This window comes from Oncorhynchus mykiss, chromosome 14, assembly GCF_057628025.1.
Source record: "Oncorhynchus mykiss isolate SJ-2025 chromosome 14, ASM5762802v1, whole genome shotgun sequence".
Lineage (NCBI taxonomy): Eukaryota > Metazoa > Chordata > Actinopteri > Salmoniformes > Salmonidae > Oncorhynchus > Oncorhynchus mykiss.
In genome coordinates this window covers 30,818,030-30,845,844 of record NC_143035.1, presented here as the reverse complement: position 1 = coordinate 30,845,844, position 27,815 = coordinate 30,818,030, and the positions used below count along the sequence as shown (strand labels likewise).

The 27,815-nt window shown below is 44.5% G+C and overlaps 1 protein-coding gene across 2 annotated transcripts in view; it reads right to left on the bottom strand.

The window, feature by feature from the left end:
* Window positions 1-8,256: 8,256 nt before the first annotated feature.
* The window catches only part of LOC110487777 (transcription factor COE1), a 140,839-nt gene continuing 121,280 nt past the window's right edge, over window positions 8,257-27,815 (bottom strand). For both annotated transcript variants that reach the window (XM_036943291.2, XM_036943293.2), the window contains one exon: window positions 8,257-9,793. Coding sequence is in view for 1 of the 2 variants with exons in the window: in XM_036943293.2 (XP_036799188.1) it covers window positions 9,762-9,793 (32 nt within the window). In the remaining variant the exon portion in view is untranslated. The remainder of the gene's footprint in view (window positions 9,794-27,815) is intronic.

Below are 27,815 nucleotides of genomic sequence, written 5' to 3'. Positions count from 1 at the left end.
CAGCTTTAGTCACCTCCATTCTCCCCGTCTCAGCTTTAGTCATCTCCATTCTCTTCCTCTCTCAGCTTTAGTCATCTCCATTCTCCCCCTCTCAGCTTTAGTCACCTCCATTCTCTTCCTCTGTCAGCTTTAGTCACCTCCATTCTCCCCGTCTCAGCTTTAGTCATCTCCATTCTCTTCCTCTCTCTGCTTTAGTCACCTCCATTCTCTTCCTCTCTCAGCTTTTGTCATCTCCATTCTCTCCCTCTCTTCTTTAGTCACCTCCATTCTCTTCCTCTCTAAGCTTTAGTCATCTCCATTCTCTTCCTCTGTCAGCTTTAGTCACCTCTATTTTTCCTATCAGCTTTAGTCACCTCCATTCTCCCCCTCTCAGCTTTAGTCACCTACATTCTCTTCCTCTCTCAGCTTTAGTCATGTCCATTCTCCCCGCCTCAGCTTTAGTCACCTCCATTCTCCCCGTCTCAGCTTTAGTCATCTTCATTCTCTTCCTCTGTCAGCTTTAGTCATCTCCATTCTCTTCCTCTGTCAGCTTTAGTCATTTCCATTCCCCCCCTCTCTGCTTTAGTCACCTCCATCTCTTCCTCTCTCAGCTTTAGTCACCTCCATTCTCTTCCTCTCTCAGCTTTAGTCATGTCCATTCTCCCCGTCTCAGCTTTAGTCACCTCCATTCTCTTCCTCTCAGCTTTAGTCACCTCCATTCTCCCCCTCTCAGCTTTAGTCACCTCCATTCTCTTCCTCTCTCAGCTTTAGTCATGTCCATTCTCCCCGTCTCAGCTTTAGTCATCTCCATTCTCTTCCTCTCTCAGCTTTAGTCATCTCCATTCTCTTCCTCTGTCAGCTTTAGTCATCTCCATTCTCTTCCTCTGTCAGCTTTAGTCATTTCCATTCTCCCCCTCTCTGCTTTAGTCACCTCCATTCTCTTCCTCTCAGCTTTAGTCACCTCCATTCTCCCCCTCTCAGCTTTAGTCACCTCCATTCTCCCCGTCTCAGCTTTAGTCACCTCCATTCTCTCCCCCTCTCAGCTTTAGTCACCTCCATTCTCCCTCTCTCAGCTTTAGTCACCTCCGTTCTCCCCCTCTCAGCTTTAGTCACCTCCATTCTCCCTCTCTCAGCTTTAGTCACCTCCGTTCTCCCTCTCTCAGCTTTAGTCATCTCTATTTTTCCTATCAGCTTCATGCTACACATCTATTTCAATTGTTATTACTACTCTTAAAATGTGGACCGAATTCCATCAATTCTGTGGTTTCTGTATTCAAGGGCCTATATGTAATAATCACCTCTTCCTTCCAGCTGAACTGGATTCAGCTTTTAGGATGTGGCAGAGAAATGGCCTTACTAAGTTTAATTACTTCTATATTGACGGCACCTTTGCCAATTTTGACAACCTCACTTTAAAATGTAATCTACCCCATTCAAGTTTATATAGGTATTTCCAAATTTGTCAGTGTATTCGCACTCAAAGCCCCACCTTTGCATTTCTACCACCCGATTGGGTTTGGATGCCCTTTTGAAAACACAATTTCAACTAAAGAGACTCATGTCATATATATTTTTTTATAGTAATGTCCCTTGATAACCCATCAATTAAAATGCGATCTGAGTGGGAAAAGGAACTTGGTGTAGAGATCTCTGAGGAAGTCTGGAAGAGTGCCTTACTCAGGATAAATGGAAGCTCTTCTTGTGCCCGGCTCAACCTTGTACAGTGTAAGGTACACTACTTAACTGTATCCATTTCAGTCATTTAAGATTATCCAGAATTCTACTAAATGTTGATGGTACAGGTGTAAAAGACCTGTTTGTTCTGGTCCTTTCCACATCTGGTAGATTACTGGTCAACTATATTCAAAACCCTTTCTGAAACATTTCATATAGAGTTGCAGCCCATTGCAAAAATAACTATTTTTGAAGTACCAGAAGTCCTTCCCTGTCCAATAGACGTCTAGATGCCATTGCCTTTGCCTCCATGTTAGTCCTCAGAAGGATTTTATTGTATTAAAAATCTGTCAATCCTCTGTTAGACTTTCTTTGGCTAAAATATTTTATGCTATTCCTAAAATTAGAAAAAAAGAAAGTATACCATTTGAGGGTCAACCAACAAATGTTATTCCACCTGGGACCAGATGATTTCCTATTTTTATCAGCTCCATACATTTCCTCCAGATTAGTACTCTTGGCCCCACCCCTTGAGGTTACTGCTGTATACAGTAGACCTATAGGATCACCTTCCTCCAGATTAGTATACTTTTTGCTTTAGCTTATAAAAACGTAACTTAATGACTTTTAAAAATGTGTTTTAAGGCATTCTGGGTGGGGGGTACAAAAATGGTTGATGGGGGTAGGTCGGGCGGGCAAAAATGGTTGATGGGGGTAGGTCGGGCGGGCAAAAATGTGCAATCTCTTAATCTTTTATCTAGCTAAAATATATAAGAAAAAAAGAAAACCACAGCTTTGTGTGTGTGTGTGTGTGTGTGTGTGTGTGTGTGTGTGTGTGTGTGTTTCGCTTCATGCTGAATCCAGGAGAAGCCGACTCCCTTGAGCCACACGAGTCACTACTCTAATTAAAATCATTAAGCCCCAGGACAAAGTCAAAGTGAACCCAATATTAAGTCTGTAACCCCCATCATTCAATTGACTTCCCTTTACTGCTAACATCTCAGTGTGTCTACAACTCACTTTACTGTGTCAGCAGACAATCAGCTCTGTGGCTAGATCCAACAACCCTTCCAGTGCTGAGACCACAGGCTACACTTATCCAGTTAGTACCCAATGGTACACACAAACACTGTCTAATGATCCCAGGTTGCATTTCATTAGTGCTTCCTGGTCAATCTCCCTTTTTGCATTTCGGAACCCTGGAGTAACTGTGGAGACCCAGGAACACTGTGAGGTCTGCAGAATCCTTCGATCAGTCTTTTTGCATTTTGAAACCCTGGAGTAACTGCGGATACCCAGGAACACTGTGAGGTCTGCAGAATCCTTCGATCTGTCTTTTTGTATTTTGGAACCCTGGAGTAACTGTGGAGACCCAGGAACACTGTGAGGTCTGCAGAATCCTTCAATCTGTATTTTTGTATTTTGGAACCCTGGAGTAACAGTGGAGACCCAGGAACACTGTGAGGTCTGCAGAATCCTTCAATCTCCCTTTTTGCATTTTGAAACCCTGGAGTAACTGCGGATACCCAGGAACACTGTGAGGTCTGCAGAATCCTTCGATCTGTCTTTTTGTATTTTGTAACCCTGGAGTAACTGTGGAGACCCAGGAACACTGTGAGGTCTGCAGAATCCTTCAATCTGTCTTTTTGTATTTTGGAACCCTGGAGTAACTGCGGATACCCAGGAACACTGTGAGGTCTGCAGAATCCTTCGATCTGTCTTTTTGCATTTTGAAACCCTGGAGTAACTGTGGAGACCCAGGAACACTGTGAGGTCTGCAGATTCCTTCAATCTGTCTTTTTGCATTTTGAAACCCTGGAGTAACTGTGGAGACCCAGGAACACTGTGAGGTCTGCAGAATCCTTCGATCTGTCTTTTTAAACAAGTTTATCCCATCACAGCCTCCTGAATTTAAATATGCAAACGATAAAAAACTGATAATTTTCTGCTGATAATTGCAAATGCATATGACTGAATTAATTGTGGTGGGCGTGCGCAATATGTGATTAATAACTCCCGAATCATCATTAACTAATAGGTTTAGGAAGCTGGTCAATACGGTCTGGCTCTGGCTCCTTGTTCCTCATTGTGTTGAATTGACACCTGGTATGCAAAGTACATAATCACAGAGAACAATGAACATGGAATTATCATATTTCCTAAACCTGTTGGATAAACGTCAAATATCATCTTGAGCTGGTGAGATCAAGTTGTTGAGGACACAGAGAACTCTTCCCAAAACACAACATAGGACAGTGAGAAGGTCACAGACAAGAGGTCACTTTCATTTACAGTCATATTGTGAATGTCCAAAAGTAATTTTACAGCTGAATTTTCATTTAAAAAATGATAACAATCCATACAGTAGATGTTATTTTAATGCACTTCCCCTAACTAACCACTGTATTCAGACACACCAGAGTGAAAAAAGACACCAGCTATTTGGCTTGGCTGTTTTTGTCTCCTCAATACAAAACTTTATAATTATGATGAAGTGCTGTACAAAGCAATGTTTCCAAATAGAGGTTAATTAATTTGAAACAGACATCAACCCCTCCTCGATCTGAACAGCATGGTAAAGCCCTCACACCAACCCCTCCTCGATCTGAACAGCATGGTGAAAGCTTCACGCCAACCCCTCCTCGATCTGAACAGCATGGTGAAGGCCTCACGCCAACCCCTCCTCGATCTGAACAGCATGGTGAAGGCCTCACGCCAACCCCTCCTCGATCTGAACAGCATGGTGAAGGCCTCACGCCAACCCCTCCTCGAACAGCATGGTGAAGGCCTCACATCAACCCCTCCTTGAACAGCATGGTGAAGGCCTCACGCCAACCCCTCCTCGAGAAGCATGGTGAAGGCCTCACGCCAACCCCCCTCGATCTGAACAGCATGGTGGCCTCACGCCAACCCCTCCTCGATCTGAACAGCATGGTGGCCTCACGCCAACCCCTCCTCGAACAGCATGGTGAAGGCCTCAGGCCAACCCCCCTCGATCTGAACAGCATGGTGAAAGCCTCACGCCAACCCCTCCTCGAACAGCATGGTGAAGGCCTCACGCCAACCCCCCTCGATCTGAACAGCATGGTGAAGGCCTCACGCCAACCCCTCCTCGAACAGCATGGTGAAGGCCTCACGCCAACCCCCCCTCGATCTGAACAGCATGGTGAAGGCCTCACGCCAACCCCTCCTCAAACAGCATGGTGAAGGCCTCACGCCAACCCCTCCTCGAACAGCATGGTGAAGGCCTCACATCAACCCCTCCTTGAACAGCATGGTGAAGGCCTCACGCAAACCCCTCCTCGAGAAGCATGGTGAAGGCCTCACGCCAACCCCCCTCGATCTGAACAGCATGGTGGCCTCACGCCAACCCCTCCTCGATCTGAACAGCATGGTGGCCTCACGCCAACCCCTCCTCGAACAGCATGGTGAAGGCCTCAGGCCAACCCCCCTCGATCTGAACAGCATGGTGAAAGCCTCACGCCAACCCCTCCTCGAACAGCATGGTGAAGGCCTCACGCCAACCCCCCTCGATCTGAACAGCATGGTGAAGGCCTCACGCCAACCCCTCCTCGAACAGCATGGTGAAGGCCTCACGCCAACCCCCCCTCGATCTGAACAGCATGGTGAAGGCCTCACGCCAACCCCTCCTCAAACAGCATGGTGAAGGCCTCACGCCAACCCCTCCTCAATCTGAACAGCATGGTGAAGGCCTCACGCCAACCCCTCCTCGATCTGAACAGCATGGTGAAGGCCTCACGCCAACCCCTCCTCGATCTGAACAGCATGGTGAAGGCCTCACGCCAACCTCTCCTCGATCTGAACATCATGGTGAAATCCTCACGCCAACCCCTCCTCGATCTGAACAGCATGGTGAAATCCTCACGCCAACCCCTCCTCGATCTGAACAGCATGGTGAAGGCCTCACGCCAACCCCTCCTCGATCTGAACAGCATGGTGAAGGCCTCACGCCAACCCCTCCTCGATCTGAACAGCATTGTGAAGGCCTCACGCCAACCCCTCCTCGATCTGAACAGTATGGTGAAGGCCTCACGCCAACCCCTCCTCGAACAGCATGGTGAAGGCCTCACATCAACCCCTCCTTGAACAGCATGGTGAAGGCCTCACGCCAACCCCTCCTCGAGAAGCATGGTGAAGGCCTCACGCCAACCCCCCTCGATCTGAACAGCATGGTGGCCTCACGCCAACCCCTCCTCGATCTGAACAGCATGGTGGCCTCACGCCAACCCCTCCTCGAACAGCATGGTGAAGGCCTCAGGCCAACCCCCCTCGATCTGAACAGCATGGTGAAAGCCTCACGCCAACCCCTCCTCGAACAGCATGGTGAAGGCCTCACGCCAACCCCCCTCGATCTGAACAGCATGGTGAAGGCCTCACGCCAACCCCTCCTCGAACAGCATGGTGAAGGCCTCACGCCAACCCCTCCTCAAACAGCATGGTGAAGGCCTCACGCCAACCCCTCCTCGATCTGAACAGCATGGTGAAGGCCTCACGCCAACCCCTCCTCGAACAGCATGGTGAAGGCCTCACATCAACCCCTCCTTGAACAGCATGGTGAAGGCCTCACGCCAACCCCTCCTCGAGAAGCATGGTGAAGGCCTCACGCCAACCCCCCTCGATCTGAACAGCATGGTGGCCTCACGCCAACCCCTCCTCGATCTGAACAGCATGGTGGCCTCACGCCAACCCCTCCTCGAACAGCATGGTGAAGGCCTCAGGCCAACCCCCCTCGATCTGAACAGCATGGTGAAAGCCTCACGCCAACCCCTCCTCGAACAGCATGGTGAAGGCCTCACGCCAACCCCCCTCGATCTGAACAGCATGGTGAAGGCCTCACGCCAACCCCTCCTCGAACAGCATGGTGAAGGCCTCACGCCAACCCCCCCTCGATCTGAACAGCATGGTGATGGCCTCACGCCAACCCCTCCTCAAACAGCATGGTGAAGGCCTCACGCCAACCCCTCCTCGATCTGAACAGCATGGTGAAGGCCTCACGCCAACCCCTCCTCGATCTGAACAGCATGGTGAAGGCCTCACGCCAACCCCTCCTCGATCTGAACAGCATGGTGAAGGCCTCACGCCAACCCCTCCTCGATCTGAACATCATGTTGAAATCCTCACGCCAACCCCTCCTCGATCTGAACAGCATGGTGAAATCCTCACGCCAACCCCTCCTCGATCTGAACAGCATGGTGAAGGCCTCACGCCAACCCCTCCGCGATCTGAACAGCATGGTGAAGGCCTCACGCCAACCCCTCCTCGATCTGAACAGCATGGTGAAGGCCTCACGCCAACCCCTCCTCGATCTGAACAGTATGGTGAAGGCCTCACGCCAACCCCTCCTCGATCTGAACAGCATGGTGAAAGCCTCACGCCATCACCTGACAACACCCAAGTCTATCAACAGGCAGTCTTCTGCGCAATATTCTCAAGAACAGAAAGTCCGATTCTATGTCCGGCAACAGCTTGAAGACGCACAATGGATCGATAGAGAGAAAGGTCGAGAAAAACAGACCAATAGAAAGGTAGAGAAAAATGGAGCAATAAAGAGAAATGTAGAGAAAAATGGAGCAATACAAGAGAAAGGTAGAGAAAAATGGAGTAATAAAGAGAGAGAGAAAAATGGAGCAATAAAGAGAAAGCTCGAGAAAAACGGACCAATAGAGAGAGAGAGAGAGAAAAACGGACCAATAGAGAGAGAGAGAAAAAAACGGACCAATAGAGAGAAAGACATAAAAACGGACCGAGAGAGAGAGAGAGAGAGAGAGAGAAACAGACCAATAGAGAGAGAGAAAAAAAAACTGACCAATAGAGAGAGAGAGAGAAACGGACCAAAAGAGAGAGAGAGAGAAAAACGGACCAATAGAGAGAGAGAGAAAAACGGACCAATAGAGAGAGAGAAAGAGAGAAAAACGGACCAATAGAGAGAGAAAAACGGACCAATAGAGAGAGAGAGAGAAAAACGGACCAATAGAGAGAAAGAGAGAAAAACGGACCAATAGAGAGAAAGAGAGAAAAACGGACCAATAGAGAGAGAGAAAGAGAAAAACGGCCCAATAGAGAGAGAAAGGGAGATAAACGAACCAATAGAGAGAGAGAAAGAGAGAAAAACGGACCAATAGAGAGAGAGAGAGAGAGAGAAAAAAAAACGGACCAATAGAGAGAAAGAGAGAAAAACGGACCAATAGAGAGAAAGAGAGAAAAACGGACCAATAGAGAGAGAGAGAGAGAAAAACGGACCAATAGAGAGAGAGAGAGAGAGAGAGAAAAACGGACCAATAGAGAGAGAGAGAGAGAAAAAAAAGGACCAATAGAGAGAAAGAGAGAAAAACGGACCAACAGAGAGAAAGAAGGAGAAGGAGAAGAAGAGGTGGAGGAGAGGGAGAGGAGGAAATGGTTGACTAAGGTGAATCAAGTGTCTGAGTGTGTGTAAATACTGTAAAGTGGAAACCAGGGTCGAGCATGGACTGATGTTTGGACTTGGAGTTTAGATTAGAAAAAGACAGTTGGTGGAAATCCAAACCAACTGCTATCAGAATATGATGCTGCTTTTGGACATAACATTTTTAAAAACATTTTCAAATCAGGAAAAACTCTACTTTTATTAACCTATAAAATAAAGAATAGATAACATTTTGGGATGGGAAATAACAAATGGAAACATGTCTAGACAATACAGCACCAATACAGATACAAAATAAAACCTGTGAGATCACATTTACATAGTGGGTGGCAAAACATAACTCTGTGACACTTATAAACTAACACAGAACAAGCTAGAATTTAGGTCAAGAAGTAATGCAAAATGTACACATCCAAAAGAGAAATACATTATTTCAATGAGAACTTTATACAGAAATCCCTGTTTTGTATCCAAATCCGTGATTCTCATTTTTGCAAAGTATAGATGATGAGAGCTTGACAGTGAAATGACCATCTGTGTCGAGAGCTGCCTTAAGACATATTATTGTTTATATTATATTTAGAAGTATAACTTTGGTAAAACAAAGTCAAATAAATCAAATAATAAACCCATCCTTTTTATATTTATAGACACAAATATGTTACATCAATTGTCATTCTAATCTGATATTTCATCAAACGTGTTTTCTGATTGAAATTAAAAGGGAATTGCCCATCTCTGATTATATTTCTGTGATAAGTTAGCAGCAAAAATCTTTGTCAAAATTGTAGAAGTTATCTTTCAGCTCAGTGTGTTTGAGTCCTTTTTAAAGGACAATCCAGTTGAAACAACAACCTAGTATGGTCCCCACCACTGTTTCAGTTAAAAGCTGAGAGATGGGGAAATGTAACCACTCTCAAATTCCTACACATGGCTATGGATGCATCATTGATATGGCCATTATCATTTGAACTGTGTTTTCGAGGCTATACAGTGTTTGTTTACAGTTACTAAATGTAAACTGATACAAGACAGCTTAGTTACAACCCATGTTAACTCCTATCCAGTCATGTCAGAGCTATCTACTTACACAAACCCTTATAGCCAATCAGCTGCAGTGCTGTTTGTATGTGTCACAGTCTGTAGGAAGGCATACAACAGATCTTAAACAATATAACTTAAACATTATACCAATAAATACGCATACAAATAAATGCTTTTGTCATGAGGTCAGTAATATTGTCACTCAATTGTGATGTGGACACGGTCATGAGACATCTTCCAGTCCTTCGTCAATTAAATGACATTCAATTCAGTTTGATTCAATTCAGTTCGATTCAATTCAGTTCGATTAAATTCAGTTTGATTCAATGCAGTTCGATTAAATTCAGTTCGATTAAATTCAATTTAAATAACCATATTATTCGACTCCAAGGTGTGTCTGAGAAGGTTCACACATTCACCAGGAAGGAAATGACATCAACAAATGTTATGTTTGTTGTTTCCTTCCTCCTCTTCCTTCCAATGAGATTCCTTCTAGAAAGGCCTGAGTTGAACCATTTTGAGTTCAGTGTTCTGTTCAGGTCCAGAGGGTTGGAGTGTGACACAGGGACACAGGGACACAGGGACACGTCAGACATGTTCTCTCCCTGTCAACATTCCCAAATCCTCAACGTTCACAGATCTACATGGATGGATCCATCATCCCGGGAATCACTGTTTTTGGGAAGAGAGGAAAAGGAGTGAGACAGAGAGAGAGAGAAAGAGAGAGAAAGAAAGAGAGAGGGAGAAACACACAGAGAGAGGAAGATCAGTCTGTGTTTCATCTGTCATCAGAACAGACACATAACGGCAAATGTGTTCCAGCATCTGGTGTACAAAGATCTCTCTCTCGCTCTCTCTCTCTCTCTCTCTCTCTCTCTCTCTCTCAAACCCTACCTTAATCAACCCCTCTCCTTAGTTCCCTTATTCTCCCTCTCAAACCCTACCTTAATCAATCCCTCTCCTTAGTTCCCTTATTCTGTCTCTCAAACCCTACCTTAATCAACCTCTCTCCTTACTTCCCTTATTCTCCCTCTCAAACCCTACCTTAATCAACCTCTCTACTTAACTTCCCTTATTCTCCCTCTCAAACCCTACCTTAATCAACCTCTCTCCTTAACTTCCCTTATTCTCCCTCTCAAACCCTACCTTAATCAACCTCCCCCTTATTCTCCCTCTCAAACACTACCTTAATAAACCTCTCTCCTTAATCTTCCCTTATTTTCCCTCTCAAACCCTACCTTAATCAACCTCTCTCCTTAACTTCCCCTATTCTCCCTCTCAAACCCTACCTTAATCAACCTCCCCCTTATTCTCCCTCTCAAACCCTACCTTAATCAACCTCTCTCCTTAGTTCCCTTATTCTCCCTCTCAAACCCTACCTTAATCAACCTCTCTCCTTACTTACCTTATTCTCCCTCTCAAACCCTACCTTAATCAACCTCTCTCCTTAGTTCCCTTATTCTCCCTCTCAAACCCTACCTTAATCAACCTCTCTCCTTAACTTCCCTTATTCTCCCTCTCAAACACTACCTTAATCAACCTCTCTCCTTAACTTCCCTTATTTTCCCTCTCAAACCCTACCTTAATCAACCTCCCTCATTAACTTCCCTTATTCTCCCTCTCAAACCCTACCTTAATCAACCTCCCCCTTATTCTCCCTCTCAAAACCTACCATAATCAACCTCTCCCCTTAACTTCCCTTATTCTCCCTCTCAAACCCTACCTTAATCAACCTCTCTCCTTACTTCCCTTATTCTCCCTCTCAAACCCTACCTTAATCAACCTCTCTCCTTAACTTCCCTTATTCTCCCTCTCAAACCCTACCTTAATCAACCTCTCTCCTTACTTCCCTTATTCTCCCTCTCAAACCCTACCTTAATCAACCTCTCTCCTTAGTTCCCTTATTCTCCCTCTCAAACCCTACCTTAATCAACCTCTCTCCTTAACTTCCCTTATTCTCCCTCTCAAACACTACCTTAATCAACCTCTCTCCTTAACTTCCCTTATTTTCCCTCTCAAACCCTACCTTAATCAACCTCCCTCCTTAACTTCCCTTATTCTCCCTCTCAAACCCTACCTTAATCAACCTCCCCCTTATTCTCCCTCTCAAACCCTACCTTAATCAACCTCCCCCTTATTCTCCCTCTCAAACACTACCTTAATACACCTCTCTCCTTAACTTCCCTTATTTTCCCTCTCAAACCCTACCTTAATCAACGTCTCTCCTTAACTTCCCCTATTCTCCCTCTCAAACCCTACCTTAATCAACCTCCCCCTTATTCTCCCTCTCAAACACTACCTTAATCAACCTCTCTCCTTAACTTCCCTTATTTTCCCTCTCAAACCCCACCTTAATCAACCTCTCTCCTTAACTTCCCCTATTCTCCCTCTCAAACCCTACCTTAATCAACCTCCCCCTTATTCTCTGTCTCAAACCCTACCTTAATCAACCTCTTCCCTTAACTTGCCTTATTCTCCCTCTCAAACCCTACCTTAATCAACCTCTCTCCTTAGTTCCCTTATTCTCCCTCTCAAACCCTACCTTAATCAACCTCTCTACTTAACTTCCCTTATTCTCCCTCTCAAACCCTACCTTAATCAACCGCCCCCTTATTCTCCCTCTCAAACACTACCTTAATCAACCTCTCTCCTTAACTTCCCTTATTCTCCCCCTCAAACCCCACCTTAATCAACCTCCCCCTTATTCTCCCTCTCAAACACTACCTTAATAAACCTCTCTCCTTAATCTTCCCTTATTTTCCCTCTCAAACCCTACCTTAATCAACCTCTCTCCTTAACTTCCCTTATTCTCCCTCTCAAACCCTACCTTAATCAACCTCCCCCTTATTCTCCCTCTCAAACCCTACCTTAATCAACCTCTCTCCTTAACTTCACTTATTCTCCCTCTCAAACCCTACCTTAATCAACCTCTCTCATTAGTTCCCTTATTCTCCCTCTCAAACCCTACCTTAATCAACCTCTCTCCTTAACTTCCCTTATTCTCCCTCTCAAACACTACCTTAATCAACCTCTCTCCTTAACTTCCCTTATTTTCCCTCTCAAACCCTACCGTAATCAACCTCCCTCATTAACTTCCCTTATTCTCCCTCTCAAACCCTACCTTCATCAACCTCCCCCTTATTCTCCCTCTCAAACCCTACCTTAATCAACCTCTCCCCTTAACTTCCCTTATTCTCCCTCTCAAACCCTACCTTAATAAACCTCTCCCCTTAACTTCCCTTATTCTCCCTCTCAAACCCTACCTTAATCAATCTCTCTCCTTAACTTCCCTTATTCTCCCTCTCAAACCCTACCTTAATCAACCTCCCCCTTATTCTCCCTCTCAAACCCTACCTTAATCAACCTCTCTCCTTACTTCCCTTATTCTCCCTCTCAAACCCTACCTTAATCAACCTCTCTCCTTAGTTCCCTCATTCTCCCTCTCAAACCCTACCTTAATCAACCTCTCTCCTTAACTTCCCTTATTCTCCCCCTCAAACACTACCTTAATCAACCTCTCTCCTTAACTTCCCTTATTTTCCCTCTCAAACCCTACCTTAATCAACCTCCCTCCTTAACTTCCCTTATTCTCCCTCTCAAACCCTACCTTAATCAACCTCCCCCTTATTCTCCCTCTCAAACCCTACCTTAATCAACCTCCCCCTTATTCTCCCTCTCAAACACTACCTTAATCAACCTCTCTCCTTAACTTCCCTTATTTTCCCTCTCAAACCCTACCTTAATCAACCTCTCTCCTTAACTTCCCCTATTCTCCCTCTCAAACCCTACCTTAATCAACCTCCCCCTTATTCTCCCTCTCAAACACTACCTTAATCAACCTCTCTCCTTAACTTCCCTTATTTTCCCTCTCAAACCCTACCTTAATCAACCTCTCTCCTTAACTTCCCCTATTCTCCCTCTCAAACCCTACCTTAATCAACCTCCCCCTTATTCTCCCTCTCAAACACTACCTTAATCAACCTCTCTCCTTAACTTCCCTTATTCTCTCTCTCAAACCCTACCTTAATCAACCTCCCCCTTATTCTCCCTCTCAAACCCTACCTTAATCAACCTCCCCCTTATTCTCCCTCTCAAACCCTACCTTAATCAACCTCTCTCCTTAACTTCCCTTATTCTCCCTCTCAAACACTACCTTAATCAACCTCTCTCCTTAACTTCCCTTATTTTCCCTCTCAAACCCTACCTTAATCAACCTCCCTCATTAACTTCCCTTATTCTCCCTCTCAAACCCTACCTTAATCAACCTCCCCCTTATTCTCCCTCTCAAACCCTACCTTAATCAACCTCTCCCCTTAACTTCCCTTATTCTCCCTCTCAAACCCTACCTTAATCAACCTCTCTCCTTACTTCCCTTATTCTCCCTCTCAAACCCTACCTTAATCAACCTCTCTCCTTAACTTCCCTTATTCTCCCTCTCAAACCCTACCTTAATCAACCTCTCTCCTTACTTCCCTTATTCTCCCTCTCAAACCCTACCTTAATCAACCTCTCTCCTTAGTTCCCTTATTCTCCCTCTCAAACCCTACCTTAATCAACCTCTCTCCTTAACTTCCCTTATTCTCCCTCTCAAACCCTACCTTAATCAACCTCCCCCTTATTCTCCCTCTCAAACCCTACCTTAATCAACCTCCCCCTTATTCTCCCTCTCAAACACTACCTTAATACACCTCTCTCCTTAACTTCCCTTATTCTCCCTCTCAAACCCTACCTTAATCAACCTCTCTCCTTAGTTCCCTTATTCTCCCTCTCAAACCCTACCTTAATCAACCTCTCTACTTAACTTCCCTTATTCTTCCTCTCAAACCCTACCTTAATCAACCGCCCCCTTATTCTCCCTCTCAAACACTACCTTAATCAACCTCTCTCCTTAACTTCCCTTATTCTCCCCCTCAAACCCTACCTTAATCAACCTCCCCCTTATTCTCCCTCTCAAACACTACCTTAATAAACCTCTCTCCATAATCTTCCCTTATTTTCCCTCTCAAACCCTACCTTAATCAACCTCTCTCCTTAACTTCCCTTATTCTCCCTCTCAAACCCTACCTTAATCAACCTCCCCCTTATTCTCCCTCTCAAACCCTACCTTAATCAACCTCTCTCCTTAACTTCACTTATTCTCCCTCTCAAACCCTACCTTAATCAACCTCTCTCATTAGTTCCCTTATTCTCCCTCTCAAACCCTACCTTAATCAACCTCTCTCCTTAACTTCCCTTATTCTCCCTCTCAAACACTACCTTAATCAACCTCTCTCCTTAACTTCCCTTATTTTCCCTCTCAAACCCTACCTTAATCAACCTCCCTCATTAACTTCCCTTATTCTCCCTCTCAAACCCTACCTTCATCAACCTCCCCCTTATTCTCCCTCTCAAACCCTACCTTAATCAACCTCTCCCCTTAACTTCCCTTATTCTCCCTCTCAAACCCTACCTTAATCAACCTCTCCCCTTAACTTCCCTTATTCTCCCTCTCAAACCCTACCTTAATCAATCTCTCTCCTTAACTTCCCTTATTCTCCCTCTCAAACCCTACCTTAATCAACATCCCCCTTATTCTCCCTCTCAAACCCTACCTTAATCAACCTCTCTCCTTACTTCCCTTATTCTCCCTCTCAAACCCTACCTTAATCAACCTCTCTCCTTAGTTCCCTCATTCTCCCTCTCAAACCCTACCTTAATCAACCTCTCTCCTTAACTTCCCTTATTCTCCCCCTCAAACACTACCTTAATCAACCTCTCTCCTTAACTTCCCTTATTTTCCCTCTCAAACCCTACCTTAATCAACCTCCCTCCTTAACTTCCCTTATTCTCCCTCTCAAACCCTACCTTAATCAACCTCCCCCTTATTCTCCCTCTCAAACCCTACCTTAATCAACCTCCCCCTTATTCTCCCTCTCAAACACTACCTTAATCAACCTCTCTCCTTAACTTCCCTTATTTTCCCTCTCAAACCCTACCTTAATCAACCTCTCTCCTTAACTTCCCCTATTCTCCCTCTCAAACCCTACCTTAATCAACCTCCCCCTTATTCTCCCTCTCAAACACTACCTTAATCAACCTCTCTCCTTAACTTCCCTTATTTTCCCTCTCAAACCCTACCTTAATCAACCTCTCTCCTTAACTTCCCCTATTCTCCCTCTCAAACCCTACCTTAATCAACCTCCCCCTTATTCTCCCTCTCAAACACTACCTTAATCAACCTCTCTCCTTAACTTCCCTTATTCTCCCTCTCAAACCCTACCTTAATCAACTCTCTCCTTAACTTCCCTTATTCTCCCTCTCAAACACTACCTTAATCAACCTCTCTCCTTAACTTCCCTTATTTTCCCTCTCAAACCCTACCTTAATCAACCTCCCTCATTAACTTCCCTTATTCTCCCTCTCAAACCCTACCTTCATCAACCTCCCCCTTATTCTCCCTCTCAAACCCTACCTTAATCAACCTCTCCCCTTAACTTCCCTTATTCTCCCTCTCAACCCTACCTTAATCAACCTCTCCCCTTAACTTCCCTTATTCTCCCTCTCAAACCCTACCTTAATCAACCTCTCTCCTTAACTTCCCTTATTCTCCCTCTCAAACCCTACCTTAATCAACCTCCCCCTTATTCTCCCTCTTAAACCCTACCTTAATCAACCTCTCTCCTTACTTCCCTTATTCTCCCTCTCAAACCCTACCTTAATCAACCTCTCTCCTTAGTTCCCTCATTCTCCCTCTCAAACCCTACCTTAATCAACCTCTCTCCTTAACTTCCCTTATTCTCCCCCTCAAACACTACCTTAATCAACCTCTCTCCTTAACTTCCCTTATTTTCCCTCTCAAACCCTACCTTAATCAACCTCCCTCCTTAACTTCCCTTATTCTCCCTCTCAAACCCTACTTTAATCAACCTCCCCCTTATTCTCCCTCTCAAACCCTACCTTAATCAACCTCCCCCTTATTCTCCCTCTCAAACACTACCTTAATCAACCTCTCTCCTTAACTTCCCTTATTTTCCCTCTCAAACCCTACCTTAATCAACCTCTCTCCTTAACTTCCCCTATTCTCCCTCTCAAACCCTACCTTAATCAACCTCCCCCTTATTCTCCCTCTCAAACACTACCTTAATCAACCTCTCTCCTTAACTTCCCTTATTTTCCCTCTCAAACCCTACCTTAATCAACCTCTCTCCTTAACTTCCCCTATTCTCCCTCTCAAACCCTACCTTAATCAACCTCCCCCTTATTCTCCGTCTCAAATCCTACCTTAATCAACCTCTTCCCTTAACTTGCCTTATCCTCCCTCTCAAACCCTACCTTAATCAACCTCTCTCCTTAGTTCCCTTATTCTCCCTCTCAAACCCTACCTTAATCAACCTCTCTCCTTACTTCCCGTATTCTCCCTCTCAAACCCTACCTTAATCAACCTCTCTCCTTAGTTCCCTTATTCTCCCTCTCAAACCCTACCTTAATCAAGCTCTCTCCTTAACTTCCCTTATTCTCCCTCTCAAACACTACCTTAATCAACCTCTCTCCTTAACTTCCCTTATTTTCCCTCTCAAACCCTACCTTAATCAACCTCCCTCCTTAGCTTCCCTTATTCTCCCTCTCAAACCCTACCTTAATCAACCTCTCCCCTTAACTTCCCTTATTCTCCCTCTCAAACCCTACCTTAATCAACCTCTCTCCTTACTTCCCTTATTCTCCCTCTCAAACCCTACCTTAATCAACCTCTCTCCTTAACTTCCCTTATTCTCCCTCTCAAACCCTACCTTAATCAACCTCTCTCCTTACTTCCCTTATTCTCCCTCTCAAACCCTACCTTAATCAACCTCTCTCCTTACTTCCCTTATTCTCCCTCTCAAACCCTACCTTAATCAACCTCCCCCTTATTCTCCCTCTCAAACACTACCTTAATCAACCTCTCTCCTTAATCTTCCCTTATTTTCCCTCTCAAACCCTACCTTAATCAACCTCTCTCCTTAACTTCCCCTATTCTCCCTCTCAAACCCTACCTTAATCAACCTCCCCCTTATTCTCCCTCTCAAACCCTACCTTAATCAACCTCTCCCCTTAACTTCACTTATTCTCCCTCTCAAACCCTACCTTAATCAACCTCTCTCCTTAGTTCCCTTATTCTCCCTCTCAAACCCTACCTTAATCAACCTCTCTCCTTAACTTCCCTTATTCTCCCTCTCAAACACTACCTTAATCAACCTCTCTCCTTAACTTCCATTATTTTCCCTCTCAAACCCTACCTTAATCAACCTCCCTCATTAACTTCCCTTATTCTCCCTCTCAAACCCTACCTTAATCAACCTCCCCCTTATTCTCCCTCTCAAACCCTACCTTAATCAACCTCCCTCATTAACTTCCCTTATTCTCCCTCTCAAACCCTACCTTAATCAACCTCCCCCTTATTCTCCCTCTCAAACCCTACCTTAATCAACCTCTCCCCTTAACTTCCCTTATTCTCCCTCTCAAACCCTACCTTAATCAACCTCTCTCCTTACTTCCCTTATTCTCCCTCTCAAACCCTACCTTAATCAACCTCTCTCCTTAACTTCCCTTATTCTCCCTCTCAAACCCTACCTTAATCAACCTCCCCCTTATTCTCCCTCTCAAACACTACCTTAATCAACCTCTCTCCTTAACTTCCCTTATTTTCCCTCTCAAACCCTACCTTAATCAACCTCTCTCCTTAACTTCCCCTATTCTCCCTCTCAAACCCTACCTTAATCAACCTCCCCCTTATTCTCCCTCTCAAACCCTACCTTAATCAACCTCTCCCCTTAACTTCCCTTATTCTCCCTCTCAAACCCTACCTTAATCAACCTCTCTCCTTAGTTCCCTTATTCTCCCTCTCAAACCCTACCTTAATCAACCTCTCTCCTTACTACCCTTATTCTCCCTCTCAAACCCTACCTTAATCAACCTCTCTCCTTAACTTCCCTTATTCTCCCTCTCAAACACTACCTTAATCAACCTCTCTCCTTAACTTCCCTTATTTTCCATCTCAAACCCTACCTTAATCAACCTCCCCCTTATTCTCCCTCTCAAACCCTACCTTAATCAACCTCTCTCCTTAACTTCCCTTATTTTCCCTCTCAAACCCTACCTTAATCAACCTCTCTCCTTAACTTCCCCTATTCTCCCTCTCAAACCCTACCTTAATCAACCTCCCCTTTATTCTACCTCTCAAACCCTACCTTAATCAACCTCTCCCCTTAACTTCCCTTATTCTCCCTCTCAAACCCTACCTTAATCAACCTCTCTCCTTAGTTCCCTTATTCTCCCTCTCAAACCCTACCTTAATCAACCTCTCTCCTTACTTCCCTTATTCTCCCTCTCAAACCCTACCTTAATCAACCTCTCTCCTTAGTTCCCTTATTCTCCCTCTCAAACCCTACCTTAATCAACCTCTCTCCTTAACTTCCCTTATTCTCCCTCTCAAACACTACCTTAATCAACCTCTCTCCTTAACTTCCCTTATTTTCCATCTCAAACCCTACCTTAATCAACCTCCCCCTTATTCTCCCTCTCAAACCCTACCTTAATCAACCTCTCCCCTTAACTTCCCTTATTCTCCCTCTCAAACCCTACCTTAATCAACCTCTCTCCTTAACTTCCCTTATTCTCCCTCTCAAACACTACCTTAATCAACCTCTCTCCTTAACTTCCCTTATTTTCCCTCTCAAACCCTACCTTAATCAACCTCCCTGCTTAACTTCCCTTATTCTCCCTCTCAAACCCTACCTTAATCAACCTCCCCCTTATTCTCCCTCTCAAACCCTACCTTAATCAACCTCTCCCCTTAACTTCCCTTATTCTCCCTCTCAAACCCTACCTTAATCAACCTCTCTCCTTACTTCCCTTATTCTCCCTCTCAAACCCTACCTTAATCAACCTCTCTCCTTAACTTCCCTTATTCTCCCTCTCAAACCCTACCTTAATCAACCTCCCCCTTATTCTCCCTCTCAAACACTACCTTAATCAACCTCTCTCCTTAACTTCCCTTATTTCCCTCTCAACCCTACCTTAATCAACCTCTCTCCTTAGTTCCCTTATTCTCCCTCTCAAACCCTACCTTAATCAAGCTCTCTCCTTAACTTCCCTTATTCTCCCTCTCAAACCCTACCTTAATCAACCTCTCTCCTTAACTTCCCTTATTCTCCCTCTCAAACCCTACCTTAATCAACCTCCCCCTTATTCTCCCTCTCAAACACTACCTTAATCAACCTCTTCCCTTAACTTGCCTTATTCTCCCTCTCAAACCCTACCTTAATCAACCTCTCTCCTTAGTTCACTTATTCTCCCTCTGAAACCCTACCTTAATCAACCTCTTCCCTTAACTTGCCTTATTCTCCCTCTCAAACCCTACCTTAATCAACCTCTCTCCTTACTTCCCTTATTCTCCCTCTCAAACCCTACCTTAATCAACCTCTCCCCTTAACTTCCCTTATTCTCCCTCTCAAACCCTACCTTAATCAACCTCTCCCCTTAACTTCCCTTGTCCTCCCTCTCAAACCCTACCTTAATCAACCTCTCTCCTTACTTCCATTATTCTCCCTCTCAAACCCTACCTTAATCAACCTCTCTCCTTAACTTCCCTTATTCTCCCTCTCAAACCCTACCTTAATCAACCTCTCTCCTTACTTCCCTTATTCTCCCTCTCAAACCCTACCTTAATCAACCTCCCCCTTATTCTCCCTCTCAAACACTACCTTAATCAACCTCTCTCCTTAACTTCCCTTATTTTCCCTCTCAACCCTACCTTAATCAACCTCTCTCCTTAGTTCCCTTATTCTCCCTCTCAAACCCTACCTTAATCAAGCTCTCTCCTTAACTTCCCTTATTCTCCCTCTCAAACCCTACCTTAATCAACCTCTCTCCTTAACTTCCCTTATTCTCCCTCTCAAACCCTACCTTAATCAACCTCCCCCTTATTCTCCCTCTCAAACACTACCTTAATCAACCTCTTCCCTTAACTTGCCTTATTCTCCCTCTCAAACCCTACCTTAATCAACCTCTCTCCTTAGTTCACTTATTCTCCCTCTCAAACCCTACCTTAATCAACCTCTCCCCTTAACTTCACTTATTCTCCCTCTCAAACCCTACCTTAATCAACCTCTCTCCTTAGTTCACTTATTCTCCCTCTCAAACCCTACCTTAATCAACCTCTCTCCTTAACTTCCCTTATTCTCCCTCTCAAACACTACCTTAATCAACCTCTCTCCTTAACTTCCATTATTTTCCCTCTCAAACCCTACCTTAATCAACCTCCCTCATTAACTTCCCTTATTCTCCCTCTCAAACCCTACCTTAATCAACCTCCCCCTTATTCTCCCTCTCAAACCCTACCTTAATCAACCTCCCTCATTAACTTCCCTTATTCTCCCTCTCAAACCCTACCTTAATCAACCTCCCCCTTATTCTCCCTCTCAAACCCTACCTTAATCAACCTCTCTCCTTAACTTCCCTTATTCTCCCTCTCAAACCCTACCTTAATCAACCTCTCTCCTTACTTCCCTTATTCTCCCTCTCAAACCCTACCTTAATCAACCTCTCTCCTTAACTTCCCTTATTCTCCTCTCAAACCCTACCTTAATCAACCTCCCCCTTATTCTCCCTCTCAAACACTACCTTAATCAACCTCTCTCCTTAACTTCCCTTATTTTCCCTCTCAAACCCTACCTTAATCAACCTCTCTCCTTAACTTCCCCTATTCTCCCTCTCAAACCCTACCTTAATCAACCTCCCCCTTATTCTCCCTCTCAAACCCTACCTTAATCAACCTCTCCCCTTAACTTCCCTTATTCTCCCTCTCAAACCCTACCTTAATCAACCTCTCTCCTTAGTTCCCTTATTCTCCCTCTCAAACCCTACCTTAATCAACCTCTCTCCTTACTACCCTTATTCTCCCTCTCAAACCCTACCTTAATCAACCTCTCTCCTTAACTTCCCTTATTCTCCCTCTCAAACCCTACCTTAATCAACCTCCCCCTTATTCTCCCTCTCAAACACTACCTTAATCAACCTCTTCCCTTAACTTGCCTTATTCTCCCTCTCAAACCCTACCTTAATCAACCTCTCTCCTTAGTTCACTTATTCTCCCTCTGAAACCCTACCTTAATCAACCTCTTCCCTTAACTTGCCTTATTCTCCCTCTCAAACCCTACCTTAATCAACCTCTCTCCTTACTTCCCTTATTCTCCCTCTCAAACCCTACCTTAATCAACCTCTCCCCTTAACTTCCCTTATTCTCCCTCTCAAACCCTACCTTAATCAACCTCTCCCCTTAACTTCCCTTGTCCTCCCTCTCAAACCCTACCTTAATCAACCTCTCTCCTTACTTCCATTATTCTCCCTCTCAAACCCTACCTTAATCAACCTCTCTCCTTAACTTCCCTTATTCTCCCTCTCAAACCCTACCTTAATCAACCTCTCTCCTTACTTCCCTTATTCTCCCTCTCAAACCCTACCTTAATCAACCTCTCTCCTTACTTCCCTTATTCTCCCTCTCAAACCCTACCTTAATCAACCTCCCCCTTATTCTCCCTCTCAAACCCTACCTTAATCAACCTCTCTCCTTAACTTCCCTTATTCTCCCTCTCAAACCCTACCTTAATCAACCTCTCTCCTTACTTCCCTTATTCTCCCTCTCAAACCCTACCTTAATCAACCTCTCTCCTTAACTTCCCCTATTCTCCCTCTCAAACCCTACCTTAATCAACCTCTCTCCTTAACTTCCCTTATTCTCCCTCTCAAACCCTACCTTAATCAACCTCTCTCCTTACTTCCATTATTCTCCCTCTCAAACCCTACCTTAATCAACCTCTCTCCTTAACTTCCCTTATTCTCCCTCTCAAACCCTACCTTAATCAACCTCTCTCCTTAACTTCCCTTATTCTCCCTCTCAAACCCTACCTTAATCAACCTCTCCATTAATGCTCTGCTTATGTCCTAAATGTCTCCAGCTCTGTGGGATTAAAGAAGGAGCTGTGTGTGTGTGATTCTGTGTGTCTGTGTGTCTGAGCAGCACACTGATGGACAGGTAGCTGTGGTTAGCTGTCATCAACATGTAGAGAGGAAGAGAAGAGAGGAGAAAGGAGAGAGGAAGAGAGGAAGAGAAGAGAGAGGGAGAGAAGAGAGAGAAGAGAGGCGAAAGGAGAGAGGAAGAGAGAGAAGAGAGGAGAAAGGAGAGAGAGCACCTCTATCAATCTGTATGGACCTTATGGTAGACTAAAGCAGTGGATAGACCTTATGGCAGACTAAAGCAGTGGATAGACCTTATGGCAGACTAAAGCAGTGGATAGACCTTATGGTAGACTAAAGCAGTGGATAGACCTTATGGCAGACTAAAGCAGTGGATAGACCTTATGGCAGACTAAAGCAGTGGATAGACCTTATGGCAGACTAAAGCAGTGGATAGACCTTATGGTAGACTAAAGCAGTGGATAGACCTTATGGCAGACTAAAGCAGTGGATAGACCTTATGGTAGACTAAAGCAGTGGATAGACCTTATGGCAGACTAAAGCAGTGGATAGACCTTATGGCAGACTAAAGCAGTGGATAGACCTTATGGCAGACTAAAGCAGTGGATAGAGCTTATGGTAGACTAAAGCAGTGGATAGACCTTATGGCAGACTAAAGCAGTGGATAGACATTATGGCAGACTAAAGCAGTGGATAGACCTTATGGCAGACTAAAGCAGTGGATAGACCTTATGGCAGACTAAAGCAGTGGATAGACCTTCTGGTAGACTAAAGCAGTGGATAGACATTATGGCAGACTAAAGCAGTGGATAGACCTTATGGCAGACTAAAGCAGTGGATAGACCTTATGGCAGACTAAAGCAGTGGATAGACCTTATGGCAGACTAAAGCAGTGGATAGACCTTATGGCAGACTAAAGCAGTGGATAGACCTTATGGCAGACTAAAGCAGTGGATAGACCTTATGGTAGACTAAAGCAGTGGATAGACATTATGGCAGACTAAAGCAGTGGATAGACCTTATGGCAGACTAAAGCAGTGGATAGACCTTCTGGTAGACTAAAGCAGTGGATAGACATTATGGCAGACTAAAGCAGTGGATAGACCTTATGGTAGACTAAAGCAGTGGATAGACCTTATGGCAGACTAAAGCAGTGGATAGACCTTATGGCAGACTAAAGCAGTGGATAGACCTTATGGCAGACTAAAGCAGTGGATAGACCTTATGGCAGACTAAAGCAGTGGATAGACCTTATGGCAGACTAAAGCAGTGGATAGACCTTATGGCAGACTAAAGCAGTGGATAGACCTTATGGCAGACTAAAGCAGTGGATATACCTTATGGCGGACTAAAGCAGTGGATAGACCTTATGGTAGACTAAAGCAGTGGATAGACCTTATGGTAGACTAAAGCAGTGGATAGACATTATGGCAGACTAAAGCAGTGGATAGACATTATGGTAGACTAAAGCAGTGGATAGACCTTATGGTAGACTAAAGCAGTGGATAGACCTTATGGCAGACTAAAGCAGTGGATAGACCTTATGGTAGACTAAAGCAGTGGATAGACCTTATGGCAGACTAAAGCAGTGGATAGACCTTATGGCAGACTAAAGCAGTGGATAGACCTTATGGCAGACTAAAGCAGTGGATAGACCTTATGGCAGACTAAAGCAGTGGATAGACCTTATGGCAGACTAAAGCAGTGGATAGACCTTATTGCAGACTAAAGCAGTGGATAGACATTATGGTAGACTAAAGCAGTGGATAGACCTTATGGCAGACTAAAGCAGTGGATAGACCTTATGGCAGACTAAAGCAGTGGATAGACCTTATGGTAGACTAAAGCAGTGGATAGACCTTATGGTAGACTAAAGCAGTGGATAGACCTTATGGTAGACTAAAGCAGTGGATAGACGTTATGGTAGACTAAAGCAGTGGATAGACCTTATGGTAGACTAAAGCAGTGGATAGACCTTATGGTAGACTAAAGCAGTGGATAGACCTTATGGTAGACTAAAGCAGTGGATAGACCTTATGGCAGACTAAAGCAGTGGATAGACCTTATGGTAGACTAAAGCAGTGGATAGACCTTATGGCAGACTAAAGCAGTGGATAGACATTATGGTAGACTAAAGCAGTGGATAGACCTTATGGTAGACTAAAGCAGTGGATATACCTTATGGCAGACTAAAGCAGTGGATAGACATTATGGCAGACTAAAGCAGTGGATAGACATTATGGTAGACTAAAGCAGTGGATAGACCTTATGGTAGACTAAAGCAGTGCATATACCTTATGGCCTACTAAAGCAGTGGATAGACATTATGGCAGACTAAAGCAGTGGATAGACCTTATGGCAGACTAAAGCAGTGGATAGACCTTATGGCAGACTAAAGCAGTGGATAGACCTTATGGCAGACTAAAGCAGTGGATAGACCTTATGGCAGACTAAAGCAGTGGATAGACATTATGGCAGACTAAAGCAGTGGATAGACCTTATGGCAGACTAAAGCAGTGGATAGACATTATGGTAGACTAAAGCAGTGGATAGACCTTATGGTAGACTAAAGCAGTGGATAGACCTTATGGTAGACTAAAGCAGTGGATAGACCTTGTGGCAGACTAAAGCAGTGGATAGACCTTATGGCAGACTAAATCAGTGGATAGACCTTATGGCAGACTAAAGCAGTGGATATACCTTATGGCAGACTAAAGCAGTGGATAGACCTTATGGCAGACTAAAGCAGTGGATAGACCTTATGGCAGACTAAATCAGTGGATAGACCTTATGGTAGACTAAAGCAGTGGATAGACCTTCTGGTAGACTAAAGCAGTGGATAGACATTATGGCAGACTAAAGCAGTGGATAGACCTTATGGCAGACTAAAGCAGTGGATAGACCTTATGGCAGACTAAAGCAGTGGATAGACCTTATGACAGACTAAAGCAGTGGATAGACCTTATGGCAGACTAAAGCAGTGGATAGACCTTATGGCAGACTAAAGCAGTGGATAGACCTTATGGCAGACTAAAGCAGTGGATAGACCTTATGGCAGACTAAAGCAGTGGATAGACATTATGGCAGACTAAAGCAGTGGATAGACCTTATGGCAGACTAAAGCAGTGGATAGACCTTATGGTAGACTAAAGCAGTGGATAGACCTTATGGCAGACTAAAGCAGTGGATAGACCTTATGGTAGACTAAAGCAGTGGATAGACCTTATGGCAGACTAAAGCAGTGGATAGACCTTATGGCAGACTAAAGCAGTGGATAGACCTTATGGCAGACTAAAGCAGTGGATAGACCTTATGGTAGACTAAAGCAGTGGATAGACCTTATGGTAGACTAAAGCAGTGGATAGACCTTATGGCAGACTAAAGCAGTGGATAGACATTATGGTAGACTAAAGCAGTGGATAGACCTTATGGCAGACTAAAGCAGTGGATAGACCTTATGGTAGACTAAAGCAGTGGATAGACCTTATGGTAGACTAAAGCAGTGGATAGACCTTATGGCAGACTAAAGCAGTGGATAGACCTTATGGCAGACTAAAGCAGTGGATAGACCTTATGGCAGACTAAAGCAGTGGATATACCTTATGGCAGACTAAAGCAGTGGATAGACATTATGGCAGACTAAAGCAGTGGATAGACCTTATGGCAGACTAAAGCAGTGGATAGACCTTATGGCAGACTAAAGCAGTGGATAGACCTTATGGCAGACTAAAGCAGTGGATAGACATTATGGCAGACTAAAGCAGTGGATAGACCTTATGGCAGACTAAAGCAGTGGATAGACATTATGGCAGACTAAAGCAGTGGATAGACCTTATGGCAGACTAAAGCAGTGGATAGACATTATGGCAGACTAAAGCAGTGGATAGACCTTATGGCAGACTAAAGCAGTGGATAGACATTATGGCAGACTAAAGCAGTGGATAGACCTTATGGCAGACTAAAGCAGTGGATAGACCTTATGGCAGACTAAAGCAGTGGATAGACATTATGGCAGACTAAAGCAGTGGATAGACCTTATGGCAGACTAAAGCAGTGGATAGACCTTATGGCAGACTAAAGCAGTGGATAGACCTTATGGCAGACTAAAGCAGTGGATAGACCTTATGGCAGACTAAAGCAGTGGATATACCTTATGGCAGACTAAAGCAGTGGATATACCTTATGGCAGACTAAAGCAGTGGATAGACCTTATGGCAGACTAAAGCAGTGGATAGACCTTATGGTAGACTAAAGCAGTGGATATACCTTATGGCAGACTAAAGCAGTGGATAGACCTTATGGCAGACTAAAGCAGTGGATAGACCTTATGGCAGACTAAAGCAGTGGATAGACCTTATGGTAGACTAAAGCAGTGGATAGACCTCATGGCAGACTAAAGCAGTGGATACACCTTATGGTAGACTAAAGCAGTGGATAGACATTATGGTAGACTAAAGCAGTGGATAGACCTTATGGTAGACTAAAGCAGTGGATAGACCTTATGGCAGACTAAAGCAGTGGATAGACCTTATGGCAGACTAAAGCAGTGGATAGACCTTATGGCAGACTAAAGCAGTGGATAGACCTTATGGCAGACTAAAGCAGTGGATAGACCTTCTGGTAGACTAAAGCAGTGGATAGACCTTATGGCAGACTAAAGCAGTGGATAGACCTTATGGCAGACTAAAGCAGTGGATAGACCTTATGGCGGACTAAAGCAGTGGATAGACCTTATGGTAGACTAAAGCAGTGGATAGACCTTATGGTAGACTAAAGCAGTGGATAGACCTTATGGTAGACTAAAGCAGTGGATAGACATTATGGCAGACTAAAGCAGTGGATAGACCTTATGGCAGACTAAAGCAGTGGATAGACCTTATGGTAGACTAAAGCAGTGGATAGACCTTATGGTAGACTAAAGCAGTGGATAGACCTTATGGTAGACTAAAGCAGTGGATAGACATTATGGTAGACTAAAGCAGTGGATAGACCTTATGGTAGACTAAAGCAGTGGATAGACCTTATGGCAGACTAAAGCAGTGGATAGACCTTATGGCAGACTAAAGCAGTGGATAGACCTTCTGGCAGACTAAAGCAGTGGATAGACATTATGGTAGACTAACTAAAGCAGTAGTTCCCACATGATTCACTGTTTCCCTGCTGTCACCAACCTGAAGGATTTTCGTTTTTTTTGGTATGACCCACAAAGTCAACACAACGGGCCTCTCTGAAAGGCTAAACCTTAAAGCTATTTTCAGCTAGCTTAGTATTAGCCACAACACACCACTGGCTTCATCTGATCATATGAGAAACAACTGGACTAGAAGAAGACAAATACAGAGAAAGGGAAGTCCTGTGGACAAGGAAAGATGAGAAAAACCCCTGTGGAGAGGGAGTGATGGTGGATGGAGTGAACCAATATAATGAAGGATTGATGGGTGATTACATGAAGAGAGAGAGAGAGAGAGCGAGCTAACATACTTCAGGAGAAGGATTGATGGGTGATTACATGAAGAGAGAGAGAGAGAGAGCTAACATACTTCAGGAGAAGGATTGATGGATGATTACATGAAGAGAGAGAGAGAGAGAGAGCTAACATACTTCAGGAGAAGGGTTGATGGGTGATTACATGAAGAGAGAAAGAGAGAGAGAGCTAACATACTTCAGGAGAAGGATTGATGGGTGATTACATGAAGAGAGAGAG